This window comes from Vigna unguiculata, chromosome 1 (assembly GCF_004118075.2).
Source record: "Vigna unguiculata cultivar IT97K-499-35 chromosome 1, ASM411807v1, whole genome shotgun sequence".
Lineage (NCBI taxonomy): Eukaryota > Viridiplantae > Streptophyta > Magnoliopsida > Fabales > Fabaceae > Vigna > Vigna unguiculata.
The window spans coordinates 1,975,215-1,993,064 of record NC_040279.1 but is presented as its reverse complement, the minus strand read 5'-3'; the positions used below and the strand labels follow the sequence as shown (position 1 = coordinate 1,993,064).

Here is a 17,850-nt window from a genome sequence, read left to right as displayed (position 1 = left end):
AAAACGTTCCAGAGGATGAACTTGTCCGAAGACCTGATCGTACCCTACAACGAACAAATCTTTGGATACTCGGGTGAGCGGGTAGACACGAGGGGCTACCTGGATCTCCGCACCTGGATCGGCTCGCAGAAGGACGGTCGGGAGGTAAGGGTTAGATTCCTTTTGGTTGAAGCTAACACTTCCTACAATGTCTTGCTAGGAAGACCTTGTCTAAATGCCTTCGGAGTGATCGTCTCCACCTTGCACCTGGCCATGAAGTTCCCGTCGGATAGGGGAACGATATGCATCGTGCAAGCGAATCAGCAGATCACGAGGCAGTGCTATGCAGCTGGGTTAAGGATCACCCCTTACAGTCGCCCTAGAAAACAGCACCGGTCGGAAGTCGCCATGACTGATCTGGACCCTCGAACGAACACCGAGGATCGAATCCAACCTGGTGGAGATACCAAGGAGATCTTGATCGGGGCGCAGCCGGGCCAAGTCACTAAGATAGGGGGAACTCTGAAGCCGGACGAGGAAGAACTCTTGGGCGTGATCATCCTGGAGAACCGAGACCTCTTTGCATGGTCATCAGCCGACATGCCGGTAATCCATCCCGATGTTATGTCCCATAAGCTAGCGATTTTAAAAGAAGCACGACCGGTCGCCCAGAAGAAGAGAAAGATGGGGGAGGAACGTAGACGAGCGATCGAAGAGGAGGTGAAGAAGCTGGAGGGGGACGGGTTCATAAAGGAAATCAAGTACACCACGTGGCTGGCAAACGTGGTAATGGTGAAAAAGGCAAGCAGGAAGTGAAGAATGTGCACGGACTTCACAGATCTCAACAAGGCATGTCCAAAGGACGCATACCCTTTGCCCAGCATCGATTGGCTTGTGGATGGAGCTTCGAGGCACAATTTCTTGAGCTTTCTGGATGCATACTCAGGGTACAATCAGATCCCTATGTATGGTCCAAACAGATCTAAGACAGCGTTCATCACCGATCGAGCCAACTTTTGCTACGAAGTCATGTCGTTCGGCCTGAAGATGCTGGGGCGACCTACCAAAGGCTAATGGATCGGGTCTTCAGAGGGCAGATCGGTCGAACCATGGAGGTATATGTAGACGACATTGTTGTAAAATCACAGACGGCTGAGGACCACGTTCGCGACCTTAAGGAGGTCTTCCACCAAGTACGCAAGTACAACATGCGTCTCAACCCGGAGAAGTGCGTATTTGGAGTGCCGACCGACAAATTCCTTGGGTTCATGCTCACCGGCCGAGGGATCGAAGCCAACCCTAACAAGTGCACCGCCATCACGGAGATGAGGAGTCCCAAAAACCTTAAGGAGATCCAACGGTTGGTCGGGCGTCTAACGTCTCTTGCGCGCTTTCTACCCAACTTAATAGAGAAGATCAAACCGATCCTCAAGATCATGAAGAAGCAGACCACAAACAAATGGGACGACCGGTGCGAGGAGGCATTTCAGCAGATAAAGGTGATGATCAGTAGCCCCCGATAATGAGCCGATCAGTAGAGGAACTGCCTTTGCAGCTATACCTATCAGTCTCGGACGACACGATCAGCGCGTCCCTAGTGCAGGAAAATTCGGAGCAGCGACCGGTGTATTTCATCAGTTGGGTATTGCAGAGCGCGGAAACCAGATACCAGCTGATAGAAAAGATAGCCCTAGCGCTATTGACAGTCACGCATCGATTATGCCAATACTTTCAAAGCCACCAGGTGATCGTCCGCACCGATGGGCCTCCATGTACTGTATGTCCCATCGGACCATCGACAACGCGCAGTCCCTCGGTCCATCGAACAAGGCTGGGAGGGTTTGCCTATGGAACATGACCATCGGTCAAGCGGCCACGCAGAGGAACCACAGGAGACCATCGGTCGATCGGTCCCACAGATGAATCACACGTTACCTCACAAAGGACCATCGGTCGATCGGTCCCCCAGATGAATCACACGTTACCTCAGAGGACTAGCGATCGATCGGTCCCCCAGATGAATCACACGCTACCTCAGAGAACCATCGGTCGATCGGTCCTATAGACGAACCATGCGTTACCTCGTAAATGACCATAGGTTGATCGGTACCCAAGTTAATCACACATAAACTCATGGAGGCCCATCGGTCGATTAGCCTCATAGATGATTCGCGTAGTCTTACATATGATCATCGATCGGCCACATAGATTAAATATTCACTTAAGGTTATTAAAGGCATAGAAGATAACCCACCCGGTCAAACGGCTATCGGTCGATCGGCTAAACTAAGCCAGTCAGCTGGGTTAGTTAACATTAAACAAGTTAGTAATCTTGATTAAAGGATCATTGGGCCGTGATTAAGGAACCCTAATTACAGGCCCACACCGAAAACTATAAATAGGGCCCAAAGGTAGGTTGGTGAACATCTTTAATTCGCATTTATTATTGCAGTTATACTATACACCGATCAGTCCATCAACTGACTTAAGCATCATAGCCTTTTAGACAGGTTCTGTTCAACCGATCGAACGAGGAGGAAGATTTCTTGATGAGGAAGTTATTGTAGATTACGAAAAGAGGAGATTTAGAGAAGGAAGGAGTAAAATTGAAGTAGCTTTTAGTAGGTGCTTGGTCCCTACACTCGAAACACTATGTGAACGACACCAGATTGGGGGATTAGGGCAAACATCGATCTCATCCCCTTTTCCCAGCAACAGGTAATTATTTGTTCCTTTTTCTGAGTTCTTATTTTTGTAATCGTTGCTACAGAGTTTTTAGTTTTGTAATCATTTTAAATAGTAGTTTGTAATCATTCAAATTTTCAAATTAATTAGTGTCTAACCTCTAGTGGTTTTAAAAATCTAAAAATCTAACCTCTAGCTTACTCGAATGATGTCTAATCCATTTAGTTGACTTCACCCATAGAAAAAAGCTTTTATCAGCGATGTTAGTTGAGTAAGAATTTAGAAGTAAAAGTTTATAAATAGGCACTTGCTTTCGAAATTAGTTCTCGTTGAAGATGCTTTGATATCCATATTTCTGGTACTTCTCCGACTTCACTGTCATATTCATCCTTTGAGAATGATATATATTCCCCTCATCACAGAGTGCCCTTATCATGAGACTGGCTTTGGATTCAGTGACAGAAACGCGAGGAACAATCATCAATTGACATGCAGATACAGAAGCAAAAATCCTTTGCAAGTGGTTGGAGTTGGAGGGTTAATCCCTTCTCAGCTTGGATCTGGAAGTTCTAATAATAATGTAAACATGCCTCTTGGTGAATCCAGGAACTTTTCCGCATCACTCACTAATCAAAATCAGAATTTTAGTGTTGGGGACATGAATGTTCCTTCTCTTGCAGGCCAAAACCAGCATTTGCAAACTGTTCAGACTCAGGTGTACAATGATAGTTTCTTTTATGGAAGGTTGTCATTATTGCACACATCCATGTGATTTTGCAAGTTATTTTAGGCTAATCATATAATTTAGCCCTTGAACGTGTTTAGAATTTTAATTTTAATTTTAGTTTTTGACCTTGAAAGAATTTTGTTCAATTGTGCAAAGGTTGTCAGAAAAATATCAATCCTGATATGGAAAATAGATGTTCAAATAAAGGTGAGTTATGATACTATTTCCTTTGGAGAAATCATGCTTAGAATCTTATTAGACATATAAAGAGTAAGGAAAAAGTTGAAAAAGGGGCATTTATGTCATAAAAAAAATACATTTGATCTTTTTGGTGTCTTAAGTGCTCAACTTTTAGTACTGAGAAGAGTGCATTATTATCAACTCAGAAATCATATGGATTTGATTTACCACATTTTCTTTTTGTTTAAAGAACTACTTAGTTATCCTAAAGTATTTTAATATCTTCTTAACCTACACTTTGCACGATATTAGATATCCTAGTAGTAAGATAGAGTAAATAATCTTGAGAAATAGCATTAAACGTCTGAATACATGGAAAATATGATTTTGTTCTTTTTGAATATAGGAAAATTTCACATATTTCATCCAAATATCTAGCAAGATATTTTATATTATTTTATTACCATTATATTTTTTAAATGCATTTAAATAAATAAGAACATGGAATATTTTGGTAAATTTATACAACGTAAATATGAATGAGCTAGGGTGCTAGGGATAATTATTATAATATAGTATGGATCAACTAGGAATAAATTTGTTAGTGATCAGCTAGGGATCAGCTAGGGATAAATTTACTAGGGATCAGCTAGCGCTTAATTAGGGATAAATTTGCTATGGATTAGCTAGAGATTAGTTAGGGATAAATTTGCTATGGATTAACTAGGGATTAGTAAGGGATAAATTTGCTATGGATTAACTAGGGATTAGTTAGGAATAAATTTGCTATGGATTAGCTAAGGATTAGTTAGGGATAAATTTGCTACGGATCAGCTAGGAATTAGCTAGGGATAAATTTGTTAGGGATCAGTTAGGATTAGTTAGGGATAAATTTGCTAGGATAAATTTGCTAGGGAATAACCAACTATTAGCTAGGGATATATTTGCTATGGATTAGCTAGGGATTAGCTAGGAATAAATTTGCTATGGATTAGCTAGGGATTAGCTAGGGAAATCGTGGATAATAGCGAGGGAAAACCTCCTCGCAATTTAGCTACTCATATTTTAGCTAGGAAATAATCCTTAGCTAATCCATCGCTAATCCCTCGCAAAATCGTTTTGTGAGAGATTAGAGAGTGATTAGTTAGAGATTATTTTATCGCAAATGTGTTTTTTTCTTGTAGTATGAGTTGAGAAAAATTCAATTTTTTCAAAAGTGTGTTGAATTCAACCCAACTCACTTAACCCACAGGTTGACCCACTTAACTCACAAACATTTTTTAAAATTTTTAATTTTTTTAATAATTATTTAGTACTCTTAATTATATAAGTTCACAATTTCATATTTTTAAAGGCTAGAATGTTGCTCAATAATATTTGAATAGTTTGAATGTTTAATTAATTTGATTGTCAAGTTATATACGTTGATACTTTAATTTTTAACTATAATCTTTACCGTAAATTACTCAAGCAACCATTTTATAAACAATTTTTTCTAAATTAGCATGACAAAAATGTGTAGTTTTTTATTTATATTTTGTTGAATAACATGACAAAAAATGTGTACTATTAGTCATGTTTTCTTAGACTATATGGAGACTTTTTTGGAAACAATTCATCATATATTGGTGGATGGTGAAGACATTGGTTATTAATTTTACTGTGATTGTCATCTCATTGGTCGCTTAAAAAATTATTTAAATATTTTAATACTTAAAAATAAATAAATAAATAATTTTTTTATATGGGTTGGTGATCAAACCCACAAACCCATAGTAGGTTGAGCCGGATTGCAAAATTTTTAGCTCACCATAAAGTGAGTTGAGTTGGGTTTACTCATTTTCAACCCGACTCGTGGTGAGTCAATCTGTGTGAACCGGGTTGGTTCACTTTGACATTTCTAGTACTGGAATACAAAATAATATTTTTATGTATTTAATACATGATGCTGAACAAAAAAAATCTTTGTTATATATATATATATATATATATATATATATATATATATATATATATATATATATATATATATATATAAACCTGTGTGAACTGGGTTGGTTCACTTTGACATGTCTAGTACTGAAATTCAAAACAATATTTGTATGTATTTAATACATGATGCTGAACAAAAAGAATCTTTGTTTTATATATATATATATATATATATATATATATATATATATATATATATATATATATATATTAAAGTGCAAATCGAAAGGGAGTTTAAAATTATGAATTCGACTATGACATAAAAAAATATAATTGAAGTCCATTACTTTAGCTATTCAAAATGATGAAAGTGAAGCTTAAAATGAGAAAAAGATGATAAAAAGTGATGAAAGATGACATTGAAAAACAGAGCAAATATTTGATTTACACACATGATAAGAAGGAATGTGCATCTATAACAATATATAAAGAGATATCCTCTTTTATGTTCACATTTCAATATTCCAATTTTACCCTTAATTACTACTTTTAAAATTAATTATTTTAAAAATAATTTATTTTTAACTGTTATTTTAAAAATTTCTTTTGTCTTTAACCGTTATTTTTAAAATTTCTTATTTTTCAAATTTTACATTTAATAGCTATTTTAAAATTGGTTATATATTTCTTATTTATTTTAACTCAAATTTCTACGAAAATTAAGAAGATGTGAACACAGAGACGCGATAACGTATGTGTTTTCACTGATGTGAATGTATGATTGTGATATTTCAAAACTAATTTTAAGAGAATTACTTTTTTTCTTGGTAATTCGTTTATTTGAAATATAATAATTCCAATAAATAAGTAAGTACACTTTTAAACAATTGGCGATTAGTTTACACAAATGTATTTATTATAATATAAAATGTAAATGAAAAAGCTTTATAAACATTTCATTAAAATCTAGAAGATGTTTGCCTTTCTGGATTTCTTAAAAGAAAAACATTTAAACAACTGCTAAAAAATGCAAGAAACATGTATTTAATAAGGTCATACGAAATCACATGCATATTTATTAATAATTTACTAACTTCTAAAACTACATTATAATAATACAATGTTTAATAATATAATTTTATCACTGATTTATATTTATAATCAATGCATCAATCATCAAGAAGCGTGATAGTCAAAGTTTTGAACATACTATATATGATCATTCGTTTTGTATATAAAGCAAGGTTGAAACAATGATCTATTTATATTAGCTAACATGATCTATTTATATGGCTAAGATGTTCTCAGCTGAAACAATGTCGTTTGAGACTGACAAGATCATTTCGAGCTCCCACAATACATTCATTAAAGTGACCAACTTAATGGACCACTCTTCATTTATTACCATTGATAATGATACACGTTTTCTTTTATATGTACAATTAATGCAGTTTCACACAATACATTCATCATAGTTACCAACTTCATGGACCACTTTTCATTTATTGCCATTGATAACAATAAATGATTTCTTTTATATGTACAATTAATGAAGTTTAACTTGAATTGAGAATTACTACAAGAAAATATCTCATTAACAACTAATTGTAGTAATCAAAAATTGTTTGTCATTATAGTGACCAATTTAGATATTAATTTACAAAATAAAAAAAAATTATTTGTTATTAAAATAGTCACTATTATGAATAAAAAATTATAATTGATCGTTAAATTGGTTACTAATTAATTATAGACTAATTTAAAAACTAATTCCTTTGTTAGAAAAAAGTAAGGTAGCTAATGTTTGGTGACCAATTTTCTTTGATAGTTAAAATTTAGAAATAAATTTAGAGACCAATTATAATTTTTCATTCATAATAGTGACTATTTTAGTAACCAATAATTTTTTATTTTATAAATTGGTCACTATAATGACTGTCAACACACAATTTCGTACCACTAAATACATAATAGAATAAATAATAATAATTTGTTTTTTTAAAAAATAAAATTAAAAATTAAAAAATAAGAAAAGTAAGTAAGATTTTTCTTCGGTTTTTCTTTTTCTAAATAATAATAATAATAATAAATAAAAAGAAAAAAAAGACTATTTTAATCTTTTATGTATTTTCTTTTGAGACTTTGTTTCTATTTTAGCCCAAAATACTCTATACACCCACACCGTTTTTACTTGCAACTAACAGCAGCTCAAAACTTTATTTTCTCACCCTCGCTCTATCTTTGTAGTTTATGCTCCAAATCAAGAAGTTAATGATGAGATTCTTTTTTTTTAGAACCAGAATCTATTTTAATATTTGGAATCGTTTTTCCTAAGTGTAATTGATTTTGTGCTCTGATTTTGTGACACTCTTTTTCCAGATGAGGAAAATAGTAATATGTTTCTCAAGAATATATTTTTTTCTAATTATAATTAATTTTTCTAATCACATTTGATTTTGTGCTCTGATTTTTTCTCTGATTTGATTCCCATAATGTGATAATATTAAGACTAATTCTTGCCTTTTAAATTTCTTTGTAATCAAGATCAAGACTAACTTTATTACGAGGATAAGGACAATTCTTTTCCCTCATGATTCTGGAGACATCTCACTTACCCTAAGCACACAATTTCTTTTAACCCTCGCATATAAAAAAACCACTCACCTTCGAACAAATTGTTTTTCAATTTTCTTTCCATAAAGTTGATATCAACTTCTTCGAACAAATTGTTTTTCAAAATTTTTTTTCATAAAGAACTACATGACCCTGATTCTTCATTATGAATGGAGATACGTATGAGCAAAGAGTAATCCTTGTTGGGTCCAAAAAACAAAAATCATCTTTTGTTTCTTTTGAATTTTTTTTCGTTTTATTATTTTGAAAAATAAATATTTAAAGGAGAGCACATCCATTTGTATTTTAATTAAAGGTACCATCTTAGGACGGACATTGTAGGGTGCTAACACCTTCCCTACGCGTAAACAACTCTCGTACCCAAACTTTGTTTTCATAGACCTTGTTCTTTTTTTTTATGATTTTTCATAGTTTCCTATAATAACTATGGTGGCAACTCCAAAACTCTTTTTTTCAAATTTTTATTTTTAGTTCGTCATCCCGTCGCAATTTCGGTTGTGACAGTGACTAACAACTTTTGGTCACTAAAATTGGTTGCTAGTGAGACATTTTCTTGTAATGAATATCGTTTAAAATGTGTCATCATTTACTTATAAATAGGGATTCCAAAATCATGTTTTTCAACAAGATGGATACCACAAAGAGGTGTAGTGTGGCACTACTTGCATTCTCATTGGCTTTCCTCATCATTGCATCAGGTTAGGAATCATCTTTTAACATGAACTTGTTATTTTCAAAATCTTCTTTTATGTATGCCATTAATGTATTATTAACTCTTAATTTGTGTACACAGATATGAGTATGAAATCTGAAGCAAGGGGACCCGTTGTGCAAACTCCATGTGATAACGATCAAGATTGTGCACGTCGTCCTTGTGCATCATGTGGTTGCAAATGTATCAAGAATTGTTGTCATTGTCACTCAAAACCTTATTTTTCTGATTTTTGGTGTTGAGTAATAATGTTTACTCATGCGATCCCAATAGAGAATCACAACAATAAAGGATTGCAATTTCTTCTTAATTGTGTTTGAAAATAAAAGTCTGAACTTTGGCTTGTATATGTTTTGTAAGATATATGCTTTATGCACTTTTCTTAATCTTTCTTATTGCGCAACAAAATTGGAGATATATGGATTGTCTCTATCTGAGTGTTTATTAAGCTTTTGCCGAAATAAAATGAAATCAACAGGTGCGACACCATTTTTTACTTTAGGCTACATTGAACTAGTCCGCATATACAAAATTTTTAAATATAAAAAAAAGGTGATATCAACTTCTTCGAACAAATTGTTTTTCAAAATTTTTTTTCATAAAGAACTACATGATCCTGATTCTTCATTATGAATGGAGATACGTAGGAGCAAAGAGTAATCCTTGTCGGGTCCAAAAAACAAAAATCATTTTTTGTTTCTTTTGAATTTTTTTCGTTTTATTATTTTGGAAAATAAATATTTAAAGGAGACCACATCCATTTGTATTTTAATTAAAGGTACCGTCTTAGGACGGACATTGTAGGGTGCTAACAACTTCCCTATGCGTAAACAACTCTCGTACCCAAACTTTATTTTCGTAGACCTTGTTCTTTTTATTATGGTTTTCCATAGTTTCCTATAATAACTATGGTGGCGACTCCAAAACTCTTTTTTTCAAATTTTTATTTTTAGTTCGTCATCCCGTCGCGATTTCGATTGTGACAGTGACTAACAACTTTTGGTCACTAAAATTGGTTGCTAGTGAGATATTTTCTTGTAATGAATATCGTTTAAAATGTGTCATCATTTACTTATAAATAGGGATTCCAAAATCATGTTTTTCAACAAGATGGATACCACAAAGAGGTGTAGTGTGGCACTACTTGCATTCTCATTGGCTTTCCTCATCATTGCATCAGGTTAGGAATCATCTTTTAACATGAACTTGTTATTTTCAAAATCTTCTTTTATGTATGCCATTAATGTATTATTAACTCTTAATTTGTGTACACAGATATGAGTATGAAATCTGAAGCAAGGGGACCCGTTGTGCAAACTCCCTGTGATAACGATCAAGATTGTGCACGTCGTCCTTGTGCATCATGTGGTTGCAAATGTATCAAGAATTGTTGTCATTGTCACTCAAAACCTTATTTTTCTGATTTTTGGTGTTGAGTAATAATGTTTACTCATGCAATCCCAATAGAGAATCACAATAATAAAGGATTGCAATTTCTTCTTAATTGTGTTTGAAAATAAAAGTCTGAACTTTGGCTTGTATATGTTTTGTAAGATTTATGCTTTATGCACTTTTCTTAATCTTTCTTATTGCGCAAAAAAATTGGAGATATATGGATTGTCTCTATCTGAGTTTTTATTAAGCTTTTGCCGAAATAAAATGAAATCTACAGGTGCGACACCATTTTTTACTTTAGGCTACATTGAACTAGTCCACATGTATAAATTATTACCTAAATGTAGGAAATATCATGATGATATAGGTGTGGCTTACAAAATACCTAAGTTCGCATTTTATAAATTGTTGATTACATATGCAACATTTTCTTCAATGTTACCCTTAGAAAATGTGGGCTAAACAATAAAATTGTGACATCTTCTTTGTGTTATATCCTTCTCATATTACACTATGAATCTTCTTAACACCTATAAATTAGGTAACACTTACATAGCAACGACTCAAAAATCGTTGTCTAAAAATAGGAATAAGTCTTGTTTTTTTGTTGTTAGTTATATACTTAGTTTATTTGCTTTTAACACGTAGTGCATAGCAAAAGCGTTGCTAATTTGTTTTAAGCAATGCGTTAGAAAATATTGATAGTTAAAGGCAACAATTATTAAAACGTTGATAGTTTATACCACAAAATTGTGGGTACTTTAACTTTAAAATATCATATTACCCAATAATAATTAAATTGTTGTTAGGTGTATTGATAGTTGTCACAATTGAATTATGATACTTGGAAAGACTTGTACCTTGACTATTAACTATAACTTTGGACCTAGAGTTAAATGTTTGATCCAATAATTGGTACGAAGATCAAGATCACGAGTTCTTCTAAATGTGTTGATTAAACATTTGTTGCATTTAACCTAATTTTTTTCTCCAATCTTTACTTTCTCTCCTTAAAGTAATAGACGTTTCAAAGTTTTTATTTCTAAACGAAGAAAAATATTTAGTTCTTTTGTTTTCAATACAATATTAAATGAATTATTTATTATGCTTCTTTTAAGTTTCTTTCTTCAAAATACTAAAAGGGAAAACAAGGGTATAATTACAAAAAGGAATATTATATATTATCTAAAAATTAAAAAAAAGGATAAATGAAAAGGAACAAATTTACCTCCAAAACGTATCCATATATTATATAAGATAGAGGAAATAAGATTACTTTACAAATATGTGTTTATTATAATATAAAAATGTAAATGAAAAAGCTTTATAAATATTTCATTAAAACCTAGAAGACGTTTGTTTTTCTGGATTTCTGAAAAGAACATTTAAACGACTCCTTAAAAAAGAAAGTAATATGTATTTAATAAGGTCGTACGAAATCACATGTAGATTTATTAATAATTTACTAACTTTTAAAAATAAACTACATTTTAACAATATATGTACGAGGTCATATACACACATAAGTTGATATTATATATGAATACTCAAATTCATTCGTAATAATAATTGTATTTGTGTTGTTATATATTGTTACTATTTTAGTATAGAAGAGTTGATTATACTATAAATGTAGTATATATATATATATATTTTGGAAATCCAAGTTTGAAATTAAGTTTTTTATTGACTAAAAATATGAAAGTTGAGTACCATATTAAGATGAAGACCCATATATTTATCGTCCTAAGATTTTTTGTGGTTAAGAGTGATGTCAATTTTTTATGTATGGGTTAAGCTTATATTTCATTAGTGTTATATCTCTTTAATGATTTCAGACGAGATCTAAAAAAAATACTAATGTGAAAGGACTTATATTTTAAAGAAAAATTGACTTTAAGATTTTGATGTAAAAGTGTTGGATTTATTTCTCATCACTGTTGTGATATATATATATATATATATATATATATATATATATATATATATATATATATATATATATATATATATATATATATATATATATATATATATATATATATATATATATATATATATATTTTGTAACCACTTAATATAATGAAAATTTAAAAACTGACCCATACTAATTTTTTTTGTTAAAAATATCGAAACATGTTCGTATAACGCATTACTCAAGTTGACGAATAATGCTTTTAACCAATTACATAAGCTACGTCATTAATAGCTTATTAAATGCATATATTTTCTTTTCTAAGAAATGAATGATTTAAGCGATCATATGCTATTTTTGTTCCATATATAAAGACAAGAGATAATAACTATTTATAATGAATGCACCGCTAAAGTTTATATACCACCGACCTGAATTGAGGATAAGGTTCCAACTACATAGTATCGTCATTTTCTTACAAAAACACAAGTTTTTGAGGATAATGTTCTATAATAAAATGAACTCTACAATGAAGAATCTTCTCAAATGGATACTTTTATTGTCTTTCTTCACCATCCTTGTATCTGGTTAGAAATCAACTTTTTTTTTTCCATTCTGTTTCATCACTGTGATTTTTGTCTAAATTTTCCTTCGTATATATCTTCACATAATTGCTGAATTTGTGCATGTAGATGTGACTGGGAATGTGAAGCAAGGAACCCAACATCATTACAAAGGTACTCTATTAATTAATAGGATTTTTATACAAAAAAAATGGACTGCTTTTACTAAAATAGAAAATAAAATGACTAATTTTTATATTATAATAAATTTATTTTCGTTTGAAATTTTAATTGGTTTCATTAAATGGATCGTTAACTGTTTATGCAAATTTTTTCATGTGATATATTTACTTATTTAACATGTTTTCTTTCGATTTTAATATACCATCAATTTTTTTTTCAGTACGTTAATTAAATTTATTATACCTCATTTCTAAATTAACCCTTTTAGATTTTATACTCAAAATGAAACAAAAAAAAAAAAACATAACATAGAACATCCACATATCATAGTTAGGGATGTCAAAAAATTATACGGGTATCCGCGGATAAAATTCGTAATGGGTAAGAAATGAATACCTACGAGTAACGGATACGAGTATTTTTAATACCTGCATGTTAGCAGGGCGGATACGAGTATCATAGTATCCGTACCCATGGATACCCATACCGCTATACTATAATTTAAATTTTAAAAAATGATTAAAATATTAACATATTGATTTTCAATGAGTTATTTTTTTATCAATTAGTTTTAATTTTTTTTTTTGTAAACTATCATTCAACACTATTTAAATTGGTTATTTGGACTTTGTTTAAAATTTATGAATGTTATTTCTTGTATTTTATTTAAATTTACAATTAAAATATGTTGTTAAATATTTATTTTTATTTTTTTTGTAAATACCCGGGGGTACCGTAGATATTCATGGATATTAAAAAATTATGCGGATACCTGCATAACGGATATGGATACGGGTGCGGAACGATAGATATTTATCCGATAAGTAAATATATGAAAGAGCTACTACTTCTACCACTGTCATATTGAAATCCCTAATCATAATTTAGGTATCTTTATCAATAATTTGATGATATCTCTAATTTCTTCAATTAGTAATTTAAATTTAAAAATTTAAAATAATAATAGTCAGATTATGTTTGGGATGCTAACCTTAAAATCTTACATTTCTACTATTATTCTTAAAACTCATATTAAAAAGCACTAACGAAAATAAATGAATTAAACAATTTTTATTTGATATTTTGTTTTTCTATTTTTAGCCATTAATTAGACTCTAAGTTAATAAAGACGTTTATGGAATAATTTCTAAAAGATTAAATATTCGTAAATTAATAAATATAGTAATTATTATTAAATTTAACATTTCACCGTCACTTAATTACCATTTAACATTCCATCATCACTTAACATTATGCTATATCACTGAATACTCCAAAACACAAATAAGTTCACTTAAAACAATAATAGAAATTTAAATACAGATCATTACAAGTCAAAATACGTGTAAACCATCAAGAAAAACCTTTTGAGTGATTTTGTTTAACAATTTCACTTTGATACCTAAAATCTTGAAAACCCTTAGGAATAATGTTTCAAACATAAGCTTTTTAGGGTATTTTTCCACAATAATATACACTTTACAATGAAGAACTTTCTCAAATGGATATATTTTTCTGGCTTTTTTCATCCTTATAATAGGTTAGAAATTAATTTTTCTTTATTGTGTTTCATTATTGTGATTTTTCTCTCAAATAAATTTACTTCTCTTTTACCTTTTATTTGTTGCATTCAATTTTTTCTTATGATCATATATTTATATTACTGAATTTGCACTTATAGAAATGAGCATGGGATGTGAACCAAGGAACTCAAGATCATTACAAAGGTACTCAAATATGATTTTTATGAATATATATATATATATATATATATATATAATTAAAATGTTTATACTAAAATTATATATTTTTTAATTATATTGAGAACAAAAATATATTAACAGTTATTATATTAAACCAGTAATTTATCTAAAATTAATATTAAATAGAAAGCAAGCTGACTGCACTCACACAGTTCACGTGTTTATGCATTGTCATCCTTATTATCCTTAGTTGTATCACTTATGGTTAGGAGTGAATATTTGAAAAATATAAATAAAATGTTTACTTTTTTTTTTACTTTAATTGAAATAATGAAACGTAAATTTAAACACCAATCTTTTTATTTAAAAAAATAACAGAAACTTAAATACAGCCATATAAAAGTAAAAGGTCAAAATTTCAATTATAATATTTTCTACTTTGACCATCACAGTTTGATTACAATTTTTTAAATTTTAATCAGTCTGGATAACCAAATTCATTAAAATATCTATTAATTGAAAGTTTTAATAAGAAAAGTTAGTTTAGTTAGTTTAATATTAAAAACTCTTATCAGATATTGACCGTACACATTTTCCAATTATTACAAGACAACTATGAGTGACAATCAGACATGTAGTTAACCCGGTTCTTAGCGGGTTAAAAATGACCGAACCTAGTATATTTTATGGTCAGTTAGAAATGCTGCATTTCGATTCAATCAATCACGAGTTAGTGAATTAAGTGGATTAACTTACTAATCTGTATAAAAAAAAATATTTATGTATTTATATTTAAGTATTCAAATATTTAAATAATTTTTTAAGCAATTTATGAGATGACAATCACAATAAAATCAATAATCAATATTTTCATTATGCTCACCATCAATATATGATAAATTATTTCCAAGAAAATGTTCATATAGTCCAAGAAAACATGACTAATATTACACATTTTCTGTCATGCTATTCAACAAAATATAAATAAAAAAATTACACATTTTTGTTATACTAATTCAGAAAAATTTGTTTATAAGACGATTGTTTTGAGTAATTTACTATAAAGATCATAGTTAAAGATGAAAGTATCAACATATATAACTTGACAATCAAACTATTTAATATTATTGAGCAACATTCTAACATTTAAAAATATGAAATTGTGAACCAATAAAATCAGGAGTAGTAAATAATTATAAAAAAAATTGTAAAAAAATGTTGGTGGGTTAGATGCGTCAACCCATCCTCAACCCTAGCTCGAACCCGTGGTGAGTCAGGTTGACTCACGAGTTAAAACTCATTTTGACATCTCTACTTACAATTTTTCATTGTTTTTTTTTTATATTATACTATTTATTTTAAGTGTTAGAATATTTATTTTGTTAATTCCAGTGATTTATTTATTTTATCTAAAGGAAAATTAAAGGTGTTGTTTTTGACAGGTATGTTGAAAATGCAGAAGGAAATGGTTCTCCCAGATTTTCTTCTTTTCTGTATTCTTTTTTCTTGGGTAGGAAGATCCAATTCAACCATATTCATGCCGTTTCTCTCAGAAAAGTTCCTACTGGACCAAATTCTGCTCATAATTGATCACAATAGATAACCAAAAAGAGATTATTATAAATTCACAATATTATGTCTAATAAATGAAGTCATCGATCGTATGCTCATAAATTTAAAATTGAAGTATTAAATATTATATATATATATATATATATATATATATATATATCCTATTTCAATACTTAAATAATTTGTTATCACTTTTTCATATGAGAAATAATTGTCTATCATATGCTTAAACTTTAAGAACAGAACATCAATTTTCTAAAATATATATATTCAACAACATTACATTTCACATCCTTAAATATATATCTAATAGATATTATAATTAACTCACCTTACAAGATAATATGTCTACTGGCAATACAATTCTAAATTCAATAGTTCATGGTGAATATATCTTCTCAATTTCATAAGAAAAAGGAAAAAAGTTTAAACCAATTACATAAAATGCAAGTTTTATCTTGATTATAATTCTAATAGATTTATAATTTACGGTAGTTATAATGTAGCTAAAAAAATTATATTAAAAATATGAATATTATAACACCGATTTAGGTAATTATTTTTATAATGAAAAATAATGCAGTATCATATTAAATAATGTAAAAAATAATTAAATAATTTTATTTTAACAAATTAATTTTATATTTAATAATATACAAATTTTACTACGTAATTAAGAATTAAATAGAAAGTCAAATTGAGGATGATTATTATTTTATTATTTAATTCTTTTTTAATTCTTTTTTTATGCATAAAAAAAGTTATAAATGATAGTTATATAAATTTAGAGACATTTTTTTCTTTAAATAAAATAAAATTGTATTAATTATTATTAAAGTTAAAATTCATTTAGTATCACATTTAACTATAATTTTTTTTTAAATTCAATACTTAATTAACTATCTTAATCATTGTCTTGGATCACTTGTTATCAAAACCTCAAAATAATAAAAAAGGGTGCTCAAATAATTAATACTCGTTAAATCTTATAAAAGTTCATAATTAATTATGATATTAAATAAAATATGAACTAATATTAATATAGTTTGATTTTATTTAAAGAACAAAAATACACATAAATATTGTACAATTGTATTTAATATTTTATTTAATGTTCACCTATCAAAGTTAAAAAAGAATTAGATAATAAAATAACTATATTATAATGTTGCTAAAAGTTAAAATATAATTAAACATAAAAAAAATTAAATTTAAGAGAAAAATCAACAAAAATAGTGTTAAACATCTAGAAAATTTACAAAAAAAATTAAAGTATCTATTTAAGACTTCATTGAGTTTTCTTTTTCTTATTACTTCTTGATAATCTTTTTGCAACATTCCTCTTAACTTAACAAAATCTCTTATATTAAAGAAACACAAAATATTTTAATATCTAAAATTATTAATTATAAATGCATAAAGCTAATAATATGTCATATGTCATAGAGGTATTGAGGTATTTTTTTTTCTTGTTTTTAAGTAGGTATAGTTGAAATTCCAAAATGCTTATTTTGTATCATAAAGTTATTGTTTAAAAATTTCAAAGGATATTTTTGTCTTTACAAAATGTGTTATATGCATTTATATTATTTTAATTAATAGTTAATTATTCTAGCTTTTAATATAAAAATATGAAACAAATGCACATTAATTATTTCTTAGTTAGTGCC

At 29.4% G+C, this 17,850-nt stretch overlaps 1 protein-coding gene and 2 long non-coding RNA genes across 3 annotated transcripts; all 3 read left to right on the top strand.

The window, feature by feature from the left end:
• The first annotated feature begins 8,723 nt into the window (after window positions 1-8,723).
• LOC114165329 lies at window positions 8,724-9,196 on the top strand. Its single transcript, XR_003599695.1, has 2 exons — window positions 8,724-8,835; window positions 8,931-9,196. It is a non-coding gene; the product is annotated as an uncharacterized LOC114165329 (long non-coding RNA).
• Window positions 9,197-9,917: 721 nt separating this feature from the next.
• Window positions 9,918-10,434, top strand: LOC114187349. The gene is made up of 2 exons (XR_003605243.1): window positions 9,918-10,029; window positions 10,125-10,434. It is a non-coding gene; the product is annotated as an uncharacterized LOC114187349 (long non-coding RNA).
• Window positions 10,435-12,572: 2,138 nt separating this feature from the next.
• On the top strand, window positions 12,573-16,272 carry LOC114184307. Its single transcript, XM_028071640.1, has 4 exons — window positions 12,573-12,746; window positions 12,852-12,896; window positions 14,587-14,632; window positions 16,051-16,272. Exons 1-4 carry the CDS (start codon window positions 12,662-12,664, stop codon window positions 16,196-16,198), a joined length of 324 nt encoding a protein of 107 aa, XP_027927441.1. The 5' UTR covers window positions 12,573-12,661; the 3' UTR covers window positions 16,199-16,272.
• Window positions 16,273-17,850: the final 1,578 nt, after the last annotated feature.